The following is a 24,744-nucleotide window of genomic DNA, read 5'->3' as shown; positions in this document are numbered from 1 at the left end:
AATTTAAACTAAAAACTCTTGCACAGTTACACAGACGGAGTCATAGACTTAGAGACCCTAGACGCGAGTCCGAGATACAGACCCCACAGGTTTTCGGAAACTTTCGGAGAAAACAAATGCAAACTATGATGTTTTTAGATAAGTCCTGCAGTGTCAGAGACGTCATAAAGCGTGTTGAATTGGAAAAAATAAATAAAGATGATTTGTGGAAGGACAAAGTTTAACAAGAGAAACTGAAAATGGAAAAGGTCAACAATACTTGCATTCTTTTTCAAATTACACTTTTTCTTTTGGTGATGATATTTTCACATCCACTTTACCATCCAACAAAATATTAATATTTATAATAAAAAAAATTTATAAAATAAAAAAAAGTCCTTAATGAAAATATAAATAAAATATAAAATGTTAAAATAATTTTAAAATTAAATAAATTAAAATATTAATATTTAGTGGGGTGTAGGGTGGAATAATGGTGTCAAAAAACCATTTTCCTTTTCTTTTAGCATTTATATGCTATTGTTTTAGAGATGAAAATAATTAGTTGCAATAGTAACTAAATTAGAAATCATTTTAGAAACTAAAAATAATTTGTTTCTAAATTAGTTTCTATCATTATTAAATAGTTTTTAAATTTGTATTTAATTAGTCACTAAGGTTTTAACTACCAATTATTTAGTTTCTAAATTTTGTCTCTAAAACTAGCTAATTAGATACCAATTTAGAAACTATTTAACAATAATAGAAACTAATTTAGAAACCAATTTTTTTATTTAATTTCTAAAATGTCTCTAATTTAGTTACTATTCCAACTAATTATTTTGATCTTTAAAAATTGATTTTTATTTCATGATTTTCTTGTAATGTTTAAAAAAAAGTATTTATAAACGTGTTTCAATAATTGAAAGTTGTAAATTTAGAATCTCTAACTTAACCCGGATTACACTACAGCATTTTTGTATTTTTAGTTACATTTTCAATACATAAGTTTTAGTAACATTTTTTATATATAAATATTACTATAAATAAAATAAACATAATATTGTGACATTTGGTAAATAAATGTTACTTTAATATAGTATCAATTTTTTTAAATGTTTTTTAGTTAACTCTTTTTAATTAAATAAATAAAAAAAGAATAAAATTGGTTTGTATTTTTCACAATTACTATATTACTAAAAATATCAATAAATGTAGATTAGTTTAAAAACAATTTTTTTATATTTATTAAATTACAAGTTCAAATTTATGGATCATTTTCTCCAAAAAAAATTGACATCTTTGAGAGAACTGGGAGAGAGTTTTCACTCTTCAAGAAGAGAATTTTGATAACTTTATTTCAGTTTCTAAAAAATTAAATTAACACCGCTAGGAAAATATAAATCAATAAATATATCATCCCGTAAAATAATATGAGTTTCAAAATCTCCGTTAAATACCACGAGTTTAAAAATCTTCAACCCCATTTTCCACCATCTCTAACAATCCTCCCGACTTCTCTCTTCTACCGCAGACACACTGCTCTCCAACACAGGTTTAATGGCCGTCACCGATAGTCCTAACAAGGAATCAAAATTCAGCCACACTTATGTCTATTATATCTAAGGAGAAGAAACCCTAAATAAGACACTATTTTCTTCTTACTCCAATATTGCTTCTTCCATCACTTTAGTGTCCGAACTCGGATCACAAGCCACTATTACCTAACTTGACAATCATTGGTGTTTATCACTGCTTTATATATCCTAAATAATTGCATTATCTATTAGATGTGAGCATTAAAACATATTGCTAGGAGAAATTAACTTTATCATTTGTCACTCTCACAGTGAATTAATTATTAGATGCATTTTAAAATAAAGACCTTAATTTAAAATATTTCAAAATTATGAAAATTAAATATTAACAATTACAACTAAAACTAAAATTACACATAAAAATATGTACATCAAAAGCTAAAACAAAATAAGTCATTTTTTTGAAGTGTGAGCTTGCAACAAAAAAAATTAGGAATTATATAAACCAACACTACTAGAAAGTTATTAAATAGAAACCAATTTTATAGACTAAAAATAACTAGTTGCTATATTGACTAAATTAAATATAGTTTAGAGACTAAAAAAATTATTGGTTTCTAAATTAGTTTCTATTATTGATAAATAGTTTATACCAAGATTTTAACTACCAATTATTTAGATTCTAAATTTAGTAGAAAAACCTTAGATACCAATTTAGAAATTATTCATCAATAATATAAATTAATTTAGAAACCAATTTTTTTTTTTAGTTTCTAAAATAGTCTCTAATTTAGTCAATATAGCAACTAATTATTTTTTGTTTCTAAAATATGTTTTTATTTCATAATTTTTTTTTGTAGTGTTATTATATATAGTGTATGTCATGTAGTCTTTTTTAAGTATATGCATATGGCCATTATTGACCACCAATAAATAAATGGTTGTATATAGGAGTATTATTGGTGGTAGTACTAGTACTACATTGTTATCTTAATGAAGACTCTTTTTTCTGATGCATGAATTGGGAGCAAGATGAGTTTTGGTGACTGGAACACCAATGGCCTCACTTTGGCAAGCTACCAAGTCATGTACATGTATTGGAAATGGAGTGGATAAGTTTTAGAAAAAAAATCATTATTGTGTTAGTTGCCTAACTGCTTCATCAACAATTTTTTCTTTTCTGTTGGCTAAAGCCTAACTTGAAATTTTTTGGCTCATTTTATGTCCTTGTAAATATATATGCTTAAGGTCGTATCTGTTGCATGGTTATATCAGAATCTCATATTTAATATATATGTGTGTGCCCATGATGATCCATTGTGATGTAAGGTTTTTTTTTTTTGCAGTGGCGGAGGAATGGCAGGAATTGTTGCTGGTGGTGCTTTAAGAAGCTCTTGTTTTTTTTCTTCGTAGGTAGCTTTAGGAAGGGTAATAGTGCCCGTTCTAGATATAGATAGTATCATTCTCTTTATTCGTAAACGGGTTGAGATATGTATAAAGTATCTTTTACTTAATTTAATTCTTTGCTTATATAATAAAAAATTGTGTGCCCATGATGATGCAAACTTTATTTGAATGGTAGCGAATCAAATCTTGCCTTCAATGATATTGAATTGGCCATGAAGGACTTGGGAAGTAAAAGGTCTTCCAATTCTACTACTTCCACTTTAATCACACCACCTTCCTTTTGTTGAACAATTTAAATTACCTCCACAAGTTTATCTATAATTTTGTGTGTATCAGGTAACATTTTCATTTTTTACAATTACCATATGATGGTTGTTTCATGACTAATTATTAGAGCAACGATATATGGATGGCCACACACCTATGTCTTTACAAAGGCAATGGGAGAAATGATTGTAGGAACTACAAAGGGAAACATGAATATAGTAATTGTACGTCCCACAATCATTACTAATACTTACAGAGAACCTTTCCCTGGTTGGATAGAAAGTTTAAGGTACTTAATCAAATCTCAGACATAGGTGTATATGCTTTCAATTATGTCCCTTTTGTTTTTGCTTTCCAAGGAAGTGGTATCAAGCAATGGAAACACTACATAATAACCAAAATTTTCTTATCTGATGGGAGTTTACAACAGAACCATAGACAACTTGATTGTTGCTTATGGTAAAGGAAAGTTAACTTAAGGCTGTTTTTGACGTGGTAAGTCAGTAACCAAACTCTTTCTTCTTTTATTGGTTTTATGAAACCTTTTCTATAGTTCTTTTAAAAAAAAGTTGATATTTAAGAATGTTTGTTAGGATCATGTGTTTAACATCCTACAAGTTAGCTTTTTTTTGTTATTGAATAAGTCTCCAGATTTTTAGAAAATTAATTAATTCTGTTTTAACTATTGGTTTGTTACCATATTTATTTTCTGTTTTTTAGAACAATCTTTATTCATTCTGTGTACAAATGCACAACTTTCCAACTTTAATATATCATCTCAATTGATCAATCAAATATTATTTGTTTTGAAACTAACAAATTGGTATCAAAGCACTCTTCTTAAGGGATCTGTGAGGTCAAAATGGAAGGAGAATCAAGTTTTTCAGCTGTTGCACCACCAGTCTTTGATGGAGACAATTATCAAATGTGGGCAATTCGTATGGAGACTTATCTGAAGGCTTTGGATCTTTGGGAAGCAGTAGAAGAAGATTACGAAGTCCCTCCACTTCCAGCAAATCCTACTGTTGCACAAATCAAAGCATAGAAGGAGAAAAAAACCATAAAATCAAAGGAAAAAGCTTGCCTATTTGCAGTTATATCTCAAATGATCTTCACACGAATAATGTCCCTCAAAACAACAAAGGAAATTTGGGATTACCTCAAGGGTGAATTTGCAGGAGATGAGAGGATTCGTGGAATGAAAGTCCTGAATTTGATTCAGGATTTCGAGTTGCAGAAGAGGAAGGAGTTTGAGTCAATGAAGGAGTACTCTGACAGACTTCTCAGCATTGCCAATAAGGTGAGATTACTTGGTTCTGTGTGTATTGACTCTAGGATTGTTGAAAAGCTGCAGGTCACTGTTCCCGGGAAGTTTGAAGCCACCATTACTACTCTGGAGAACACCTAAGACCTGTCAAAAATCTCTCTTACAGAGCTCTTGAATGCTTTACAAGCACAAGAGCAAAGAAGGTCTATGAGGCAAGAAGGGGTGATTGAAGGAGCTTTACCTGTCAAGCATCAAGACAACAACAGGTACAAAAAGAAGAAAAACTTAAAAAAGGAAGAAGGTTCCAAAAAATCCTACCCACCTTGCCGCCACTGTGAGAAGAAAGGTCATCCACCATACAAGTGTTGGAGAAGACCCGATGCAAAATGCTCCAAATGCAATCAACTTGGACATGAAGCTGTGATCTGCAAAGTCAAAGGTCAGGTGCAAGAAGTAGATGCACAAGTTGTTGGTCAAGAAGAAGATCAATTGTTCGTGGTCACTTGTTTCTCAAGTAGAGAATCAAGTGAGAGCTGGTTGATTGACAGTGGGTGCACAAATCATATGACATATGACAAGGAGCTTTTCGAAGAATTAAAAAACACTGAAGTTAAGAGAGTGAGAATTGGAAATGGTGAACTCTTGGAAGTCAAGGGAAAAAGGCACAGTAGCTATAGCAAGCTATGAAGGTACAAAATTTGTTTCAGATGTTTTATTTGTACCTAAAATTGATCAAAATCTCTTAAGTGTTGGCCACCTACTCGATAAAGGCTATAAAGTGTTGTTTGAGAATAAACAGTGCTTGATTAGAGATGCTAGTGGCAAAGACTTGTTCAATGTCAAAATGAAAGGAAAAAGCTTTGCTTTAAATCCAATGGAGAAAGAACAAATGGCCTTCAAGTCCAGAGCTAGTGCCACTGAGATTTGGCACAAAAGACTTGGGCACTTTCATCATCAAGGATTGTTTCAGATGCAATCAAAGAAGCTAGTTGAAGGACTCGCAGACATTGATGATAATATTCCTCCTTGTCATGCCTGCAATTTTGGGAAGCAACACAGACAACCTTTCCCTAAACAAGCTTGGAGAGCCTCGAAAAAGCTGCAACTGGTGCACACTGATTTGTGTGGTCCTCAGAGAACACCTTCATTAAATGGTAACCTCTACTACATAATTTTTATTGATGATCTAACAAGAATGTGTTGGATTTTCATGTTGAAACAAAAGTTAGAGGTTCCCAGTATATTCTGGAAATTCAAAACCAGAGTTGAAAATGAAAGTGGATGCTCAATTCAGATTATAAGGTCTGACAATGGCAAGGAATACACCTCTGATGCTTTCAACAAATTTTGTGAAGAAGCTGGAATTCAACATCAATTAACAACACCATATACTCCTCGACAGAATGGTGTCAGTGAAAGGAAGAACAGATTCATTATGGAGATGACAAGGTGTATGCTCCATGAAAAGAATCTTCCAAAAGGGTTATGGGGGGAGGCAACAAACACTGTTGTATTCCTACAAAATCGAATTTCTACAAAAGCCTTGAAAGATCTGACACCATATGAAGCTTGGTATGGCTACAAACCTTCTTTAAAATTTCTCAAAATATTTGGTTGTCTTTGCTTCACTTATATTCCACAGGTCAAGCGTGATAAGCTTGATAAAAAAGCATAAGCAAGCATCTTTGTTGGATATAGCACTGTATCCAAAGCTTACAAAATTTTTCAGCCACAAATTGGTCGTGTGATTGTAAGCAGAGATGTTCATTTTGTTGAAAATGAACAATGGGATTGGGAAAGTTCAACTAAGGTGAATCAAAGTCCAAATGCTCCAAACAGTTCAACCCTTGGGAGCATGACTGAAGAATCTGAAGATGATGCTACAGTTGATGATGCACCTGTCAGAGGAACAAGACTATTGTCTGACATCTGTCAAAGGTGCAATGTAGCTGTTTGTGAGCCTGCAGGATTTCACGATGCAAAAAACAGTCAACACTGGATGGCTGCAATGTAGGAGGAGCTTTCTATGATTGAGAAAAATAAAACCTGGGAGTTGGTTGGTCGACTAAACAGAAAAATAATTGGAGTAAGATGGGTTTTCAGAACCAAGCTAAGTCCTGATGGTTCTATCAACAAATTCAAAGCAAGACTTGTTGTGAAAGGATATGCACAAGTTTTTGGTGTTGATTATTCAAAGACATTTGCACCTGTTGCCAGGCTTGACACTGTAATATTATTGCTTGCTCTTGCTGCTCAAAGGAGCTGGAAAGTATACCATTTGGATGTTAAATCTGCATTCTTAAATGGAGATTTGCAAGAAGAAATTTTTGTTGAACAACCTGAAGGCTTTGTGAATGAGGGCAATGAAAATAAAGTCTACTTTTTGAAAAAGGATTTATATGGATTAAAGCTAGCTCCACGAGCCTGGTACAACAAGGTTGATGATCATCTGGTGCACCTTGGCTTTCATAAAAGCCAATCTGAACTCACATTGTATGTCAAACATCAAGGTACAAATATTTTGGTAATTTCTCTTTATGTGGATGTCATGTTAGTTACAGGAAGCAATGTTGAAGAAATCAACCAGTTCAAACTGGAAATGAAAAAGGTCTTTGAAATGACAGATCTTGGTCTTATGTCATACTTTCTTGGCATTGAGATCAAACAGAATCAGGATGAAGTTTTCTTAAGTCAAAGAAAACATGCAAAGGAAATACTCAAGAAATTTCTGATGGAAGATTGCAAAACTGTGAACACTCCCATGAATCAAAAGGAGAAGCTAATCAAAGATGATGGTTCTGACAAGGTTAATGAATCTAAGTTTAGAAGTTTGATAGGTTGTCTGATGTACTTAACAACAACCAGACCTGACATCCTAAATGTTGTGAGTATTCTTTCAAGGTTCATGCACTGTCCAAACGAAACACATATGAAAGCTGCAAAAAGAGTTATCAGATACATCAAAACGTAAAACACACCTCTTCGTTCTCTTTTTATCTCCCTCGTCCTTCTTTTCTTCTCTGTTTTCTTTTTTCTTGCATCGTGTTTACTATACTCTGCACTTCAAGTACTAAAGAAATACTAATTAGTCCACTTCTCACTGTTTTTTAAACCTAGATTGATATATGGTTTAAAAATCTATATTTAATTCAGACTAAAGTTAAAAAGGAATTCCTAAAATACCGTAACAAACAATAAATTACCTAGAGTTAAGATGATGAGTAAGAAGCAACTTACAGGAATTGGAACAGAAGTAATCCTTGATCATCTCCCTGAACTGCTATAAAACTTTAATACTGATTTCGTTCTCAAAGCAGTAAAATCAGTAGACGTGATTTCAGAACTTAGCTGGGAATAGCGTTGCACTCTTGCAAAATTTCAGAACCATAAGCAAGTTGCAGATGATTAAAACACCGTAGAAAATCAGTTGACGTTTTGAACCTCTAACTGAACCGAGAAATGAATTTCATCCTGTAAAAAATCAGTTCGTGGATCCAGTAAAAAACACAGCACGGAAACGGAAACGCCAATTCATCCAACAAAAATCACCTTGAAACGTGTATTGCAGAAGTGGTAGTCACCTTTTGTACCTTGAAATCCAACAAATCGCAGAACACATCTTGCGTGAACGAAACGCGGTTTGTAGAGAAGTGGTTTCCCGGTGGAGGAAAGCCAGAAGCAGCTTCGTGGTGGACCAGAGGTAGAAAGAGGATTAAGGGTTAGGAGAGCGTGAGTATGCAGTGGGAGTGAGGGATTACGTGTTTAGTGGAAGAGAAAGAGGAAAAGTAACAAAAAAAAGAGAGAGGGAAAACAAAATAAAATAAAATAAGAATATTAAAATTATATGTTTTTAAATTATTTATATATAAAAAAATATTTAATTATATTTATTTATTGAAACTTGAAAAGATTGAAGTATTTTGGTGAGGTTCTAAAACAAATTTGTTTTTATCTAGAAAAAGTTGTGAGGTGTATGTGAATTTGGCAAGAGCTTTTAGTTGTTTCAACATGTGCCACTGCAGAAATTTTTTTTACGTTTATGTAAATAAGAATAGAAATAATTTTTTATTACGTGTATCCTATTATTAAAGTGATTTCACAGTTATTTGGTAGTTAAGACTAAACAATAAAGTAAACTTTAGCCATTTTCATCCACTAACACTAAATGATGTTTTAAAATCTCTATTATTTAAGTGTTGGTAGTACAAAATCTTATAAAATTTAATCAAAATTAAAAATATGTCTGTTGTTAATTAAATCTATTTTTAAGTTATATTAATTAACATATAATAAATAATCTCCATTAAAACAATTCTTTCTTGTACAAACTAATATAATTGCCTAGTGTTGGGTGTAGTTAGCAAATGTGACCACAAGTGAACCACCTGCCAAAAGAAATGGCCAAACGTTTGATATTGTTCAACTGAGATGCCGAAATGATTTAATAACTTAATCTGTAATTCATGAAGTTGAGTAGCAACATATATTTTGATAATTAAAATATTAGTTTGAATATACCTTTTTTAAAGTACTAGGAGAAAAAGAAAAGGAATTAAGTAGACTACATGCGTACAATGTAAAAGTTTATTTTACATTACAAAAGAAGTTTGATTCAATTTCTTCTACTATATTATTATAGAGAAATTAATCCAAATTGATTCTAAATATAACGGTAGTTCTCTATAAATTAAAGCATAACTACGACTTTTAATGGCATCTCCAAGTTTCCTGTTTTTGAATTTTTGGTTTGGAATTTTATTGTAAAACTATAATTATATTTCTAAATTTTGATCCAATCACTAATGAAAATAGTGAATGTAAAGTTACTACGGGTGAAATGTTAGACATTTCTTTCAACTTCTTAGTTTTAAATATTGTAATTTGACTGTTAGAGTTGTGAATCATTTTATACTGTTGAAATTCTGTGTAATAGACCTTTTATATTATAATTTTTTTAGATTTTTTTTTTTGATTAATTGAGATATTTCAAAAATATTTTTTCTAAAACTCTAACTCTACCTTTTGGTATGTGAATTATTCATGTATCAAAATTTGATCTCAGGATATATGATGATTATAAATCAGGAAATGAGTTTGTATTGTATTTTTCATTTCTAATAGTTATTCCCTTCCTTATCCAAGAAGGAGATATATATATTTTTCATAGTTTAGCTAGATCATTAATTTTATAAATTTAATTTAGTTATTAAAACATTTGAAGTTTTATTTCAAAGGTCAATCCCTTCAACAAATCATTGTGGTGAGATTTCTTAAAACCTCAATTATTGACAGTAATGTAACAAATTTTCTATTAAACAATTTAGTAATATATTTAATGGAATGTTACAAAATATTTATATTAGTGATATTTTTATAATGTCACCTTTATAAAAAAATATTTAAACTGAAATTGCTATAATTTTTAATAACATTTTTATAAGAAGGGTTCTATGGATTTTACTATTGGTTCCCTCTGTGGTTTATGAGAGACAGTCCATGTAGATTGAAGTGTGCATGTCTCCTCAAAGTGGAGTTTATCTTTCATTAACTCCGCTGTCAAATCTGCTTCCGCTGACTCATTTGTCTCAAGTTTCAAAAACTTATTCCTTAGATAGAGGTTGCAGTTTTGTTCCACCTTTTGTCGAAACCAATCATGGTCGAATTTCAAATCATGCCTCTTTTTTCCTATGTGGCTGAGTTTATTGATCCTAAAAACATAGGCCAATCTAAGGATTGCTTCTTTAGTAATCATCAGATGAAGCCCTCCGTCGGTAACAGGTGTCTGCACATTCTTAGGGTAAATAATTTTCCTCAACATCTGATTCTCCTTTATACAATTCATGAGGTGTTGTTGCATGATAAGACCATCATCTTGTGGATGTGAATTGCTTTGCCTGAGTAGATCCCCATCTTCTGGTGAGGTACCTACAGTACTATCAACATCATGAGCATTAGCTTGTTGTGAGATTTGCCTCTCTAAATCATCAATTTGAATGATTACTTGATTTTGGACCTGGAGCTGAAGATTATTATGGTCTTGTGTGTCGTGCGGATGGTAACGAAGTTGGAGCTGAAGGAGGCAATAACTGAAGCCCCCTCCAACAATGACTAACCACAAGTTCATCTTCATGAGTTGTACTATTAGACTTCCAGAGAAGAAGTATAGTAGATCAACCCAAAATCCGAGTTGAGTCAGATTTGACAAGCCAAGCGGCATGGTAGCAAAAGCAGCACAGGAGATAAGGCTGAATGCATCTGGTTTACCCTTCGCCGCGTTATCAAACAAAAAGGAAGAAACAGAAGTGACTATTAGAACCAAATATGCTAAATGAGCTTCCAGCCGGAGAGAGGTGGTGCTGGACCTTTTCGGTGAGAAGAAGACGGCAAGGCAAATGATGAAACTGAAAACAATGTAAAGAAGGATCTTCCACCAGGTCCAGTTTCCCAGTAAATGGTTGAAAGTGGAACTGAGTGCATAACAGATCACTCCAACAACTGATGAAGCAAGACATACAAGTCTCAGTACCATTGGTTTCTTCAGCCATCTCAAATAAACAGACTCCATTTTTATTTTTTACTACAGAAACCCTCACTGTGATCAAAGCTTTATACTCTTACACAATTACACAGACGGAGTCATAGAGTTAGAGAACCCACACGTGAGTCCCAGATACAGACCCCACACGTGTTAGAGACTGAAAATGGAAAAGGTCACTCTGCTCCCATTCTTATACGGGATTGTATATATATGTCATATTATTATGTTATTTTCATTTATAGCTAGAAAATTACTTAATTAATAACCCACTTGTTATTTTATAATTTATTATTAATTTATTTACACATTGATTTTTTAATTAATAAATAAAATGTATCTCCTATAAAACATAAAACCTTAACAAACATTCAGCTAATGATAAATCTAAGAAAAAATCAAAATCTCATGAATAGAATCTGAAAGGCTCGAGGATTGAGTTGGATTTGGATGATAACTGGTCTGGAAGGAAGGTGAGTTTTCTTCTTACTCGGTTACTCCTACGTATGTTTTCTTAAGGACAGGCTAGAAGGGTGAAACAATTCTGTGTATGTTAATTTTTGGAGGATTAAAGTTTTGTCATCGGTTCACGTCACAACACGGCTTTAAAGTATTTCTCCACGTGACTACAAACCATGCGAACAACCATCCGATTCTCCTTCTCAAGCTCCTTTATACAATTCATGAGTTGTTGTTGGATGATAAGACCATCATCTTGTGGATGTGAGTTGCTTTGCGTGAGTAGATCCCCATCTTCTAGTGAGGTAGCTAGAGTACTATCAACATCAGCATTAGCATGTTGTGACATTTGACTCTCTGAATCATCAACTTCAATGATTACTTGATTTTGGACCTGGAGCTGAAGATTCTCCCCTAGTGTGTCGCGGGGATAGTAACGAAGCTGGAGGAGGGAATAACTGAACCCCCCTCCAACAATTACTAACCACAATTTGATCTTCATGAGTTGTACTATTAGACTTCCACAGAAGAAGTATAGTAGATCAATCTGGACTCCGAGTTGAGTCAGATTTGACAAGCCAAGCGACATGGTAGCAAAAGCAGCACAAGAGATAAGGCTGTATGCATCTGCTTTACCCTTCACCACGTTGTCAAACAAAAAGGAATAAACAGAAGTCAGTATTAGAACCAAAAATGCTAAATGAACTTCAAGCCGGAGAGAGGTGGAGCTGGACCTTGCCGGTGCGAACCAGACGGCAAGGCAAATGATGAAAATGAAAACAATATAAAGAAGCATCTTCCACCAGATCCAGTTTCCGAGTAAATGATTGAAAGTGGAACTGAGTGCATAACAGATCAGTCCCACAACAGATGAAGCAAGACATACAAGTCTCTGTACCTTTGGTTTCTTCAGCCAACTCTAGCCATTCACCCACCTCGAACAGAGAGCCTCCATTTTCGGATGAGAGAAACCCTTAATGTGATGAAAACTTTATAGAACTAAAATTTCAAGTTCAAAAAACTAAAACTAAAGGGAAACAAGTAAATTTAAACTCAACAATTCTTACACAATTAACACCTACTCATATAGATAAAACCCACACGTTTTCTGCTGGTGGTTTCCACGAACTTTCAGAGCAAAATAATTGTAGACTAAGGTTGTCAGAAAGAGTCCTCAATTCAAATGTTAGAGAACTCGCCATGTACCCGCATAACACGGTATTTTATAAAAAAAAAAAAATACAATAATAAAAAATTATAAAGATTATTTGTGGAAGGAGAAAGTTATTATACAAGAGAAACTGAAAATGAGAAAGGTAATACTCACATTCTTTTTCGATTTACACTTATCCTAATTTTTTTAAATTCTTTGTAAGGTTTTTCCCTTTTTAATAATATTCCATTTTTTTAAATTGCACGTAAATTTTATGAAATTTTAAACGTATATTTATACTCATAATAAAAGAGACTATTGTAATGGGTAAAAAAAAGTATAAAACTAATTTTAAAAGAAAACGAAATATTATCATATTTTTTACTCAAAATATGAAAATATTTAAGTCCTTTAATACATAAACTTACTCGTTCTTAAGTGTTACACGAACTATGTTTTTGAAATAAATAAAGATAAAAGTCTGACTTCTTTAATTTTGTCTTTTTTTATACCTACTTATTAAAATAAACTTTGTTTCTATATTACATATATATTATTCTGTTATTTTCATTTATCTCAGAAAACTACTTCTTAATAATCCAATTATTATTTTATAATTTATTATTAATGATTTAAATATTGATTTTTTAATTAATAAATCAAATATATGTCCTATAAAACTTAAAACCTTATAGTTAGTATTCACCAAATGATAAATCTAAATAAAAATCAAAGTCTCAACTATTAGAAATAGAAAAAATAACAAATTTAATGAGCCAAAATGCAAACCCTACAAAATTAGAAAAGGTAAAATACATAAGAAATTATTATAAAATATAATAGAGATGAACAAAAGAGAAAAAAAAAAGAAAAAGATATGAGAAAGAATTATATTTTATTTTTTTTACTTAAATCAAAGCAAAGAATCTGGATATATAAATAAGCAGTACATTCATTCTAAGTAACTAAAGAGACAATGTAAAATAAAAAGTCAATAAAGGCTAGACATATCTATAAAGAGAAATAACTAAAGATTAAAAATGACAAAATTAATATTAGTTTCTTTCTATAAGCCTTGTATCCATATTTTTTGTTAGTCCTTCGCAAGTTAGGAAACAAATATTAATGAGACCTAATATGGAACAAATACTCTTGAAAGATTGGTAGTCTATAAAAGGTTAGTTTTAAAAGTTGATAATTAACTGTAATAATTGAGATATTTTAAGTTTGGACTCAATGAAAATTATCATTAGAACTTAATTAATCAGGGCAAGTTAAAATTATTGGAACCCTAAATTAAACACGATTTCATCATAAATGCTATCTTGATGTTCATCAAATTAATCTTTTTTAATTGAATCTTTTTTAATTGAATGTTACCTTCACTCCACTTAACCTTGTTAACAATGCTTACTGATGAAAAATGTTACAATTGTTACTTATGAAAATTGTTATAATTGTTAATTATCACTAAAAAAAATGGTTTTGACAAAACTTCATTTTTACATTTCCAAGGATTAACATCTACGTTAAATCATTTAGCTGAGATTGTAGTTTCCACAGGCAAAACCATTCGTTGGGAAAGTGTTCCGTGGGTTTTTTTTAAACCCCAATAAAAGACTCTATTTAACAAAGGTTTTAAAACCCGTGTTAACTATCATCGATTTCAGAACCTTCATAGAATATAATGGATTTACAAAAACCTTGTTAATTACCATGGGTTTCAGAACCTCCATAAAATTTCATAAGTTTCAAAGCCTTAGTTAAATACCACAAGTTTGAAAATCTTCGTAGAATATCATGAGTTTCAAAACATTCATAAACTATCATAAATTTCAAATCTATGAACATTTATTTTTTTACTCATTTAAGCATTCATGTGTTTTTTAAACCATAATTGTTTACATCTATTATATTTCTTTATCTATGTTTGATAAAAAAAAACAAATAAATTGATATAACAATATCAATTGACAAGTTATATATAACTAAATTTAAATTTATGTATGAATTAAAAAACTAGAAGAAAATAACAAAATGTGATGAAAAATTTATAGAACTAAATTTTCAAGTCCAAAAAACTAAAGGGAAACAAGTAAGTTTTAAATAAATAAAAAATCCTAGTCATATAGATAGACCCCACACGTTTTTTGTTTCTTCCAACATCTTTCCGAGAAAGATACTTGCAGTGGATTCCTCAAGTCAAATGTTAGAGACGTTATAAAGCGTGTTTAATTGTTAAAAAATAAAGATGATTTGTGGAAGGACAAAGTTTAACAAGAAAAACTGAAAATGAGAAAGGTAAATTACTCACATTCTTTTTCGAATTACACTAATCCTATTTTTTTTTAAATTCTTTGTAAGCTTTTCCCTTTTTTAATAGTATCCCCTTTTTTTAGATTGTTCGTAAATTTTCTGAATTTTAAAATTATATTTACACTCATAATAAAAGAGACCATGGTAATGGCTAAAAAAAGTGTAAAAGTAATTTTAAAAAACAAAAATGTTATCATAATTTTTACTCAAAATATGAAAATATTTCAGTCCTTTATTACATAAAATCACTCATTTCTTAAGTGTTTTCGTGAAACATACTATACACGAACTATGTTTTTTTTAAATGAATGAAGATCAAAGTCTCACTTCTTTAATTCTATATGTTGTATACCTACTTATCAAAATAAACCTTGTTTCTACATTATATATGCTATATTATTCTGTTATTTTTATTTATCGTAAGGAAACTAGTCCGTAATAACTCAATTATTACTTTATAATTTATCATTAATTATTTAAATATTAAAATGTATGTGTACATAGAAAGTTGTTGAAGGTCAAAATGAAGACTCAACATGTAGATAATGAGATTGTGTTGGTCAAGCTTTTGTGAGGTGGTGTACTATTGAAAAACAATGCAATATCTTAGATAAATAAAAAGGCATAATAAAATCTATTATGAAGTGAACTTACATCATGATATATTGATAATAAAATTTAATTCAAATTTCTATTATTATTTTTATTTTTCTTTTTATTTTGTACTATTAACTTATAGTTTCATTTTCTCCAATTATCCAACAAAATAATCAAACAAATAGTAATATATAACTGCATAAATTAAACAACTAATTTCCATATTATCCCTAATCATAAATCTTATATTAATTTTTCTAATTTTAACATATATTAATTTTTTTATTGAATAAATTATTCATCTTATATTTTTTTAATAAATATACAATATTAATTTTTAAATTTCACAAATAATATCTTCATATAAACAATCAATAATAACATATTAATCATTTTTTTAAATGTGAATATTAATATTAATATAAATAATAATATTAAAAACTATAGACTAAATTAAAAAAAAAATCTCATGCAAAATTTGAGTAAATGGTAAGCGACTTGAATAAAATATAAGAACAACTGAAATCACATCATCTCTACATGAGTTTAATTCAAATAAGATCATATTAAAGTTTTATTATTCTTATATAACTTCAAACTTATATCACAAAAATTAATACACTGTCAATATTATACGACTTCATTTAAAAAAAAAAAAAGAAATAAGAGTAAGTGCAATCAAAATTGTGTTTCATACATACAATTTTTTTAAATGTTCTCTTGACAATTGAATCATACACTAAAAAAAAAAACATTAATCAGAAATTAATTTTAAAGATAAAAAAAAATTACACCAAATGTAAAAAAAAAAAAAAAGTTACTGTTTTAATAGTCGTTATAGAGTATAAGAGAGACTTTGACACAACCAAGAACATTGAAGACTTGTATGTGAACATTGCAGAGGAGGGTGCAGTGATCATTCAATAGTCACGTGCTCTGCTCACATTGCTTGTTGCACTGTTCTTATCTCTATGGCGCATCTGGTTGAACAACCACCAACCATGGCCTGCCACGTGGTAGCGGTGCCGTACCCAGGACGAGGTCACGTGAATCCCATGATGAACCTCTGCAAGTTGCTCCTCTCCAAAAACTCTCAAATCCTGGTAACCTTCGTCGTCACCGAAGAATGGCTCGGCTTCATCGACTCCGACACCAAACCCGACAACATCCGATTCGCCACAATCCCCAACGTTATTCCATCCGAAGAGGGTCGAGCCAAGGACTTCGTCACCTTCCTTGAAGCCGTTATGACCAAAATGGAGGCGCCCTTTGAAGACTTCCTCAACCGTCTTCACCTTCCACCCACAGTAATCATATACGACACTTTCCTCTACTGGGTGGTTCGCGTCGCCAACGCTAGAAACATTCCCGTGGCGTCGTTTTGGCCCATGTCCGCGTCGTTTTTCGCCGTGCTCAAACACTACCATCTTCTCCGGCGAAACGGCCACTACCCTGTAAACGTATCAGGTCAGTTACCCTCACAAAACCATGTTTGAAAATTACCATGACTGTTCTAGAGCTTCACTCACCAATCTCTCTACAAGAATTAAATGTAGCCAGTTAATTATTTTTATTAATTATTATAATAATCATTAGGGTTGGTCCAATAGAACCATCTTCACCCTTGGAATTGTTTTTTTATCAGTTTGGCTGATGAAAGAGGATCTGCCCTTTCCTATTCCCGAAAAATCGATTTTAATTTTTCCACCCCCATTTTAGAAGAATTAAAAACAGTAAACAATTTGAATTTTTTTCATTTTTAATTCTAGAAGTTTTCGTTGAAAATTTACACTCTTTTTAAATTTACAATCTTAGCGTATGGTAGAGTTTCTTAAAATTTGTTTGAGCAACTTAACAATAAAAAATAATATTTTATTAAGTTTATATTTAAGTCTGAATTAACAGAATATAAAATTGTAAATTGTTAAAAGGACATATGTTGCTCGAGGCAACTTCTTTTTACTAGAGAAGCCCAACAAATGATACATTAAGTTTGTTTTAAAAATTGTTTGAGTTGTTTAGTCAAGCATATGTTACTTCAGAATAACAAATATCATTTTATCATGCACGACTTTTTTGTGTTAGTTTTTTTTTAGGTTTTTATAGTTTTAGATACAAAAATATGAACTTTTCCTTTAGGTTTTAGATGACCAAATCTTGATATGCTTATTTTCGTATAATTATGTTATGGTTATGATTTGCATGGAAATTAAATAGTACTAGGGTTAGCTTGGAAATTAAATAGTTTAGTTTTATGTATTTATATATTTCTTTATGTTTGATTATTTAGTAGAAGAGTGAAAAAAAAAAGCAATTTATAATTTTACGGTAAAAACAATAAGAGGAAAGTTAAGAATGGAAATTAATATAAGAAAGGAAATTAAAATTAAATTTGAGCATAATAATGTTACATTAGGAAAATAATTTATTTATGAGAGACCTACCACAAGGTAATCTTCTCCTTTGTTTTCTAAGTCTTCTTTGAGGGTCATATTTAGTAGCTTTGTATTCATCATTCTAACTGTGATTAAAGTTGTGCATGAGTCACACCACTTTTGCGTCGTGTTGGTCAATTGGGGGGATTGAAAGTCTTCTTTAGGTAACATGACTTCTTTATAATGAAGTTGCTTGCTTTATAATGAAATTGTCTCATGCAAGCACAACTTATCCAGGTTGGTAATGTTCCTAATTCTTTTAGGAATTGTCCATTTCTATTGGAATATGGTCTCCATGACCCACATTATGCAGCACAATGATCTTCCTTGCTGCTTAATTGTGTGTGACAGATTTCACATGTATTGAATTGTGATTGTGCGGTGGAAAAGAGAAAAAGGATAAAGGATAAGATGGAAGAAAAAGTATTATATTCATATTATAATGTGAAAGGAATACAAGTTATATATAGGCTCTCTTAAAACAGAAAAACAGAGTAACCGAATCTCATAAAACCCAATATTCCCCTCAAGCTTAGCGGTAGATGTTGATCAACCCAAGCTTGGAAATAGCATAAATAAAATCACCACGTTCAAGTGGTTTTGTGAGAACATCAGCAGTTTGATGGTTGGAGGAGATTGGCAGCAGCTGGAAAAGTTTGGATTGTAGTTTTTCACGTACGACATGGCAATCTATTTCTATGTGCTTCGGTTTTTGATGGAAGCTTGGATTGTGAGCTATATACCTTGCGAATTGATTATCACAATAGACAATAGCTGGAGTCTGGACCTTTATCTTGAACTCATCGATCAAATACTTCAGCCACTGAATCTCACAGGTTAAAGTAGCGAGGGCACGATATTCTGCTTCGGATGATGATCACGACACAGTAGACTGTTTCTTGGATTTCCAGCTAATCGGCGAATAGCCCAGAAAAACACAAAAACCAGTTGTTGATCACCTAGTTTGTGGACAGCTTGCCCAATCTGAATCACAAAAACCTTTAAGCTGGAGATCAGAACTGGCAGAGAAGAAAAGCCCTTGTCCAGGAGTTCCCTTAATGTAGCGTAGAACTTGGTGTGCAACACTGTGATGTTCTGAAGTTGGTGCCCGCTGGAATTGACTTAGAAACTGGACATAATAGCTTATGTCGGGCCTGGTATTTGTAAGATATATTAGCCTCCCAATGATTCTTTGATAAGCAGTAACATCTTTTATGGGAATTCCTTCTCGAAACATGTTCTTTGTATCCTTCATCATAGGTGTGGCACAAGGTTTAGCAACAATTAGACCAACATCGTTGATGATGTCTAGAGCATATTTCCTTTGCGAAACATGAATGCCCTTATTAGATTTGGCTATCTCGAGACCAAGAAAGAACTTCAAATCGCCCAAGTCTTTTACTTTAAAAACTTTGTCTAGGTGTCGTGTAACTTGTTCTATGTCTGATATAGATTTTCCTGCAAGAATAATGTCATCCACATATACCAGTAATATAGTAAAACTGTTTTCAGAGTTTCTTATGAATAATGAATGATCATTAACAGATTGAGTGAAACCAATTTTGTTAAGAGATGAAGTAAGCTTAGCAAACCATTGTCGTCTTGCTTGTTTCAAACCATATAATGATTTTACTAGCTTGCAAACCTGTCCAGTTTTAACCTTGATGCCAGGTGGAGGAAGCATGTAGACTTCCTCATTTAGATCCCCATCCAGAAACGCATTGTTCACATCTAGTTGTTTAAGGTGCCAATTCTCTGTGGCAGCAATGGCAAGCAACATTCTTATAGTTGTAAGTTTGACCACAGGAGAAAAAGTGTCCAAGTAATCTATTCCTTCTAGTTGTGTATACCCTTTCGCGTATACCCTTTCGCGACAAGTCTTGCCTTGTACCTTTCTATGTCACCTTTCGCATTGTATTTTATCTTGTACACCCACTTACATCCAATGGGTTGCTTGCCGTGGGGAAGGTCAGTGAGAATCCATGTTTCATTTTCTTCCAAGGCTTTAATTTTCTTTTCCATGGCTTCACACCATTCAAGTTTTTGTATAGCTTCATTGTAATTATGCGGCTCTTTTCATTAGAAGATATGGCTAAAACATAGTTAAGGTGTTTAGTAGTTAGATTGCCATAATCAAGATATATAGATAGGGAATGAAGAACTTTACCATAATGATTTAGTCGTTTGGTGTCAATGTGACTAGAAAGTTGGCAATGATAGTCCTTGAGATAGCTAGGAGATCTTTTGTGTCTATCAGACCTTCGCAAGCTGTTTTCTTCAGTAATATTCTCCTCAGTTTGATCAATATGACAACTCTCATTCGTGTCAACAGGTTCAAAATTAAAATCAAAAGCATCAATTTGCTGATTACCCTTTTCTTTGTTACAATTATTATTTTCAGTATAGGGAAAAACAGGTTCATAGAAGTTTACATTTCTTGACACAAAAATCTCCTTATTATGAACATTAAACACAACATAACCCTTCATACCAGTTTTATATCCAAGGAAAATACATTTTCTTGCTCTCGGATCTAGCTTAGATCTATTTCTTTGCAAACTTGAAGCAAAACATAAAGAACCAAAAACCTTTAAATTTTGAAGATTGGGTTGTTCTTTATATAACAAATCATAAGGAGTTTGCATCTCGAGAACATCAGTAGGTATTCTGTTTATTAGATGTGTGGCATAAGTCGCAGCATAGGACCAAAAAGCAACAGGCAAATTAGACTGAAATAAAAGACTACGTGTAACATTCAAAATGTGCTGATGTTTTCTCTCAACAACAGAGTTTTGTTGTGGTGTTTCCACACAACTAGTTTGATGTAGGATACCCAAACTTTCATACAACGTGGCACAAGCAAACTCATTTCCATTATCAGAATGGATGGCCTTTATGACAGTATTAAATTGATTATATATAAGAGTAATGAATCTACTTAAGGCATCCCTAGTTTCAGATTTTGCTATCATAGGATAAACCCAAGTGAACCTACTGTGATCATCCACTATGGTAAGAAAAAACTTGTGACCATGCATAGAAGCAGTCCCAAAAGGGCCCCATTTATCCACATGAATCATATCAAATATGTGTTTAGTACGAGTACTATTATGAGTGAAAGAAAGTTTGTGCTGCTTAGCATAATGACATACATCACACGGTTTATTTTCATAGAAACTACTATAAGGAAAAATGTTACTCATATGCTGTAAAACTCTATTAGATGGATGTCCCAGCCTGTGATGCCAAATATTCTTTGTAACACTTTGATCTGGATGATTCAAATTTCCTGCAGTATTGATAGTGACTTCATGCTTTGATGTATTTATAAGATATAATCCTTTGTTCAGCCTAGCACATCCAATCATCTTCAATGATTCCGCATTTTGAATCTGACAAAACTCAGAAGTAATAGTGAGTTTACAGTTATGATTTTTAACCAGTTTTTGCACAGAAACAAGATTAAAAGCAAATTCTGGTACATATAATATGTTATATAGGAAAAAGTTTTCAAATAATGCTACTGCTCCATCGTAAGCAACAACATGTGAACCATTTGGCAAACTAATGCGAATAGGATTTATTCTAGGAAAAGTCAAAAAATTATTTATAGAATAATTCACATGATCTGTGGCACCTGTATCTAAAACCCAAGATTTTTCATTGTTCTTACCTTTCGCATGTTCTCATCTGAAGAATCATTCACAAAATTGTTCACCTTATGCGTCGAATCTTTCTTTGTTTCTTGGATAAGTTGCATGATTTGATATATCTGACCTTGTGTGAACTGATTCTCGTTATTTGCGTCTGACTTATTTTCTTGCTCCTCTTCAACTTTCATATTCTTATCCATCACAACACTGTTTGTCACTCTTTCATTCTTTTCACCTTTTTGTTTATACCAAGGGGGAAACCCATACTTGAAATAACATTCATCTATGGTATGATTCAATCTGTGACAATGTGTACACTGCTTACCATTGTTTTGATACCTGAATTTTCCTCTTCCTTGACTAATGCTTGATTCTGGATGGGATCTTTACTGCGGCTAGTGTTAGCTTCCATCACGAATCACAAACAAAAAAACAAGAAGCAGAATCAAGAACAAAAGAAATAGCGGAAGCAGAGCGGGACTTTAACCCGCTCTGATACCATATTGGAATATGGTCTCCATGACCCACATTATGCAGCACAATGATCTTTCTTGCTGCTTAATTGTGTGTGAGAGATGACACATGTATTGAATTGTGATTGTGCGGTGGACGCATTAGATTATGCGGTGGAAAAGAGAAAAAAGGTAAAGGATAAGATGGAAGAAAAAGTATTATATTCATATTATAATGTGAAAGGAATACAAGTTATATATAGGCTCTGTTAAAACAGAAAAACAGAGTAAACGAATCTCATAAAACCCAATAATTTCGGTAAAATTGAAGGAAAATTACACTACTTTATTAAATTTTTCCACTTGATTTGTCTGTTAGTTGAATCTCTTCACATTCTCTTAACTAGGAAAAAATAGCAGAACTGTTTATCGGTCTGAAGTTTAAATTTTGGGATGTAAATCTTTTTTTAGCATTCAGATTATGAATTTGAATAGAGATTTTGTGAGTTGTGGTATATAAGATGGTAATTTTTCTATATATATGTCTTGCAATGGAACTCGCAAATTTTCTCCTTGTGTTAATATTCTATCTATCAAAATTGTGTAAATTTGTTCTATACTATAATATCATGTGTATCTATCTACAAGATTCTAAGGTTGATTTACTTTTTTCTCCACTCAATTTCTACATATCAGTTCTTGATGTGATAATTAAAAAGTAAGATATTTGTTGCAGAAGATGGTGAGAAACGTGTGGATTATATTCCGGGGAACTCATCAATTCGTCTGGCAGATTTTCCACTCAGTGATGAAAGTTGGCGTAGTCGAAGATTGTTGGAATTGGCTTTGAATGTTATACCGTGGGTGCAGAAAGCGCAATATCTGTTATTCCCCACCATATATGAACTTGAGCCTCAAGCCATTGATGCTTTGAAAGCAGAGTTCTCTATACCTATTTACACTGTTGGCCCTGCCATTCCTTGTTTTGCCAATGGCCACATTGATGCCTCTAAACATGGCTACTTTCAGTGGCTTGACAACCAACCCTCTGCCTCTGTGTTGTACATTTCTCAAGGGAGCTTTCTTTCTGTTTCCAATGAACAGTTTGATGAAATTGCTGCTGGTGTGGGTGATAGTGGTGTTCGGTTCTTGTGGGTGCAACCCAGAGAAAATGGTAGGTTGAAAGAGCTGTGTGGGGATAGAGGACTAGTTTTGCCATGGTGTGACCAATTGAGGGTGTTGCAGCATCCTGCAATTGGTGGGTTTTGGTCTCATTGTGGCTGGAATTCTACTAGAGAAGGTGTTTTCAGTGGTGTTCCTTTTTTGGCATTTCCTATATTTATGGACCAACCCCTTAATGGTAAGTTTTTAGTGGAGGAATGGAAGGTGGGGTGGAGGGTGAAGAAGGAGGTAAAAAAGGACACTTTGATCAGAAAAAATGAAATTGCTAATCTTATAAGAAAATTCATGGATTTTGATGGTGATGAAGTGATGAGGAAAAGAAGCAGAGAGTTGAAACAGTTATGCCACAGTGCAATTGCAAGTGGGGGATCATCAGAAACTGATATCACTGCTTTTCTTTCAAATATATTACATGGTGCCAAGCCAAAGTAAGAATGTTGGTTTTATTATTTTAAACCTTCAATTTCTTTTTTCAGAAAACTTATATACCGTACCAGTTCCTGTTATTCTCTAATCATATTTAAATACACTTTTTTATACTGAAATGATTTAAATTTTACAGCAATGGATAAAAGAAAAGAGAGGGAAAAAATGGAGTAGTTATGGTTTGTGAAAATATATATAAACTAAATAATGTACATGAGAGTGTATTTGCTTCTTAAAATTCGTGTAACGAGTTGATGGAATGAGTTAAAGAAGGGTTATATTTCATAGATTTTAAGGCATGATTAACTCTGAATTTTGTTTATTGTAGTTTTGGACATGACACATAGTCGATTGTTGTTCATTTTTCTGTAACAAGACAGTAATATTTTCTGGATATTGATGGTCAGCTTGTAACATGCACTCTATTTTCGTCCCTCGTTCAACAAACTAAGATTTGGTTCTTTCAAAAGTTGTCTTCACAAGAGCACATATGGGTAACGATCGTGCTCCCTTTAATACAAAGTTCATGCACTAAGCTAAATTTGTTGTCATGTGGTCATACCTCTCCGTCATATGCTTGTGTCAATTTTTTCGAAGGTATTTGATCTATCCAGGCAAAAGCTTGTTGAAATTGTGATCTTAGAGCCAACAACTTTACCTGAACAATTGGTTGTTTTATTTCATAACCTGTGAAATGTACAAAATTAAATTATTTAAAGTGATTGTGTTGCAACAAGAATAATCAATATAAGTCAATTAAATTGATATAAATACTCGTGTTTATTAATTGTCTCTTCGCCTCGGCATTTTTGAATTTCTTATTGAAATTAGATGTAATGTGGCGTATGCAATATACTGATAGGAGACCATGTCCTTCCCAAGCTACTTATGGAGATTTTAATGCTGATAAAATGGCCTTTCCTCTATCAATTATCATGCAGATATTTTGTTGTGGTATGACATGTGATCGCAACAGGCGGAAGAACTAGATCAATGCTTCTTTTGTTTCACCTTCAACTATTGCAAAAGCTAGAGAGAATATGTTTCGGTTGCCATCTTGACCAATTGCAGTAGCAAA

The 24,744-nt window shown here is 32.2% G+C and overlaps 2 protein-coding genes and 2 long non-coding RNA genes across 11 annotated transcripts; 1 reads left to right on the top strand and 3 right to left on the bottom strand.

Moving 5' to 3' along the window:
* Positions 1-1,301: 1,301 nt before the first annotated feature.
* On the bottom strand, positions 1,302-8,222 carry LOC137827104 (uncharacterized). 7 transcript variants are annotated; one of them, XR_011083659.1, is made up of 6 exons: positions 8,008-8,216; positions 7,696-7,929; positions 7,437-7,528; positions 4,777-4,883; positions 4,351-4,584; positions 3,948-4,210 (listed from the first exon to the last, which is right to left on the bottom strand). It is a non-coding gene; the product is annotated as an uncharacterized lncRNA (long non-coding RNA). The 7 variants fall into 7 exon arrangements; XR_011083663.1 differs by having other exon boundaries at positions 3,948-4,213; positions 4,781-4,883; positions 8,049-8,189; XR_011083661.1 differs by lacking the exon at positions 3,948-4,210 and having other exon boundaries at positions 4,448-4,584; positions 4,781-4,883.
* Positions 8,223-9,892: 1,670 nt separating this feature from the next.
* Positions 9,893-11,023, bottom strand: LOC137825435 (uncharacterized). The gene has a single exon (XM_068631102.1). It carries the CDS (start codon positions 11,021-11,023, stop codon positions 9,893-9,895), a length of 1,131 nt encoding a protein of 376 aa, XP_068487203.1.
* Positions 11,024-11,353: 330 nt separating this feature from the next.
* Positions 11,354-12,643, bottom strand: LOC137827098 (uncharacterized). The gene is made up of 2 exons (XR_011083657.1): positions 12,187-12,643; positions 11,354-12,089 (listed from the first exon to the last, which is right to left on the bottom strand). It is a non-coding gene; the product is annotated as an uncharacterized lncRNA (long non-coding RNA).
* Positions 12,644-16,370: 3,727 nt separating this feature from the next.
* On the top strand, positions 16,371-23,785 carry LOC137824266 (UDP-glycosyltransferase 87A1-like). 2 transcript variants are annotated; one of them, XM_068629826.1, is made up of 2 exons: positions 16,371-16,985; positions 22,795-23,785. In XM_068629826.1, the coding sequence occupies exons 1-2, from the start codon at positions 16,490-16,492 to the stop codon at positions 23,670-23,672; spliced, it is 1,374 nt and encodes a 457-aa protein (XP_068485927.1). In that variant the 5' UTR covers positions 16,371-16,489; the 3' UTR covers positions 23,673-23,785. The 2 variants fall into 2 exon arrangements, with proteins under 2 accessions (XP_068485927.1, XP_068485928.1); XM_068629827.1 differs by having other exon boundaries at positions 16,393-16,985; positions 22,798-23,785.
* The last annotated feature ends 959 nt before the right edge of the window (positions 23,786-24,744 follow it).

The sequence above is a fragment of the Phaseolus vulgaris genome, chromosome 8 (assembly GCF_000499845.2).
Source record: "Phaseolus vulgaris cultivar G19833 chromosome 8, P. vulgaris v2.0, whole genome shotgun sequence".
In the NCBI taxonomy this organism is placed as follows: Eukaryota; Viridiplantae; Streptophyta; class Magnoliopsida; order Fabales; family Fabaceae; genus Phaseolus; species Phaseolus vulgaris.
This window is presented reverse-complemented; position numbering and strand designations above follow the sequence as displayed.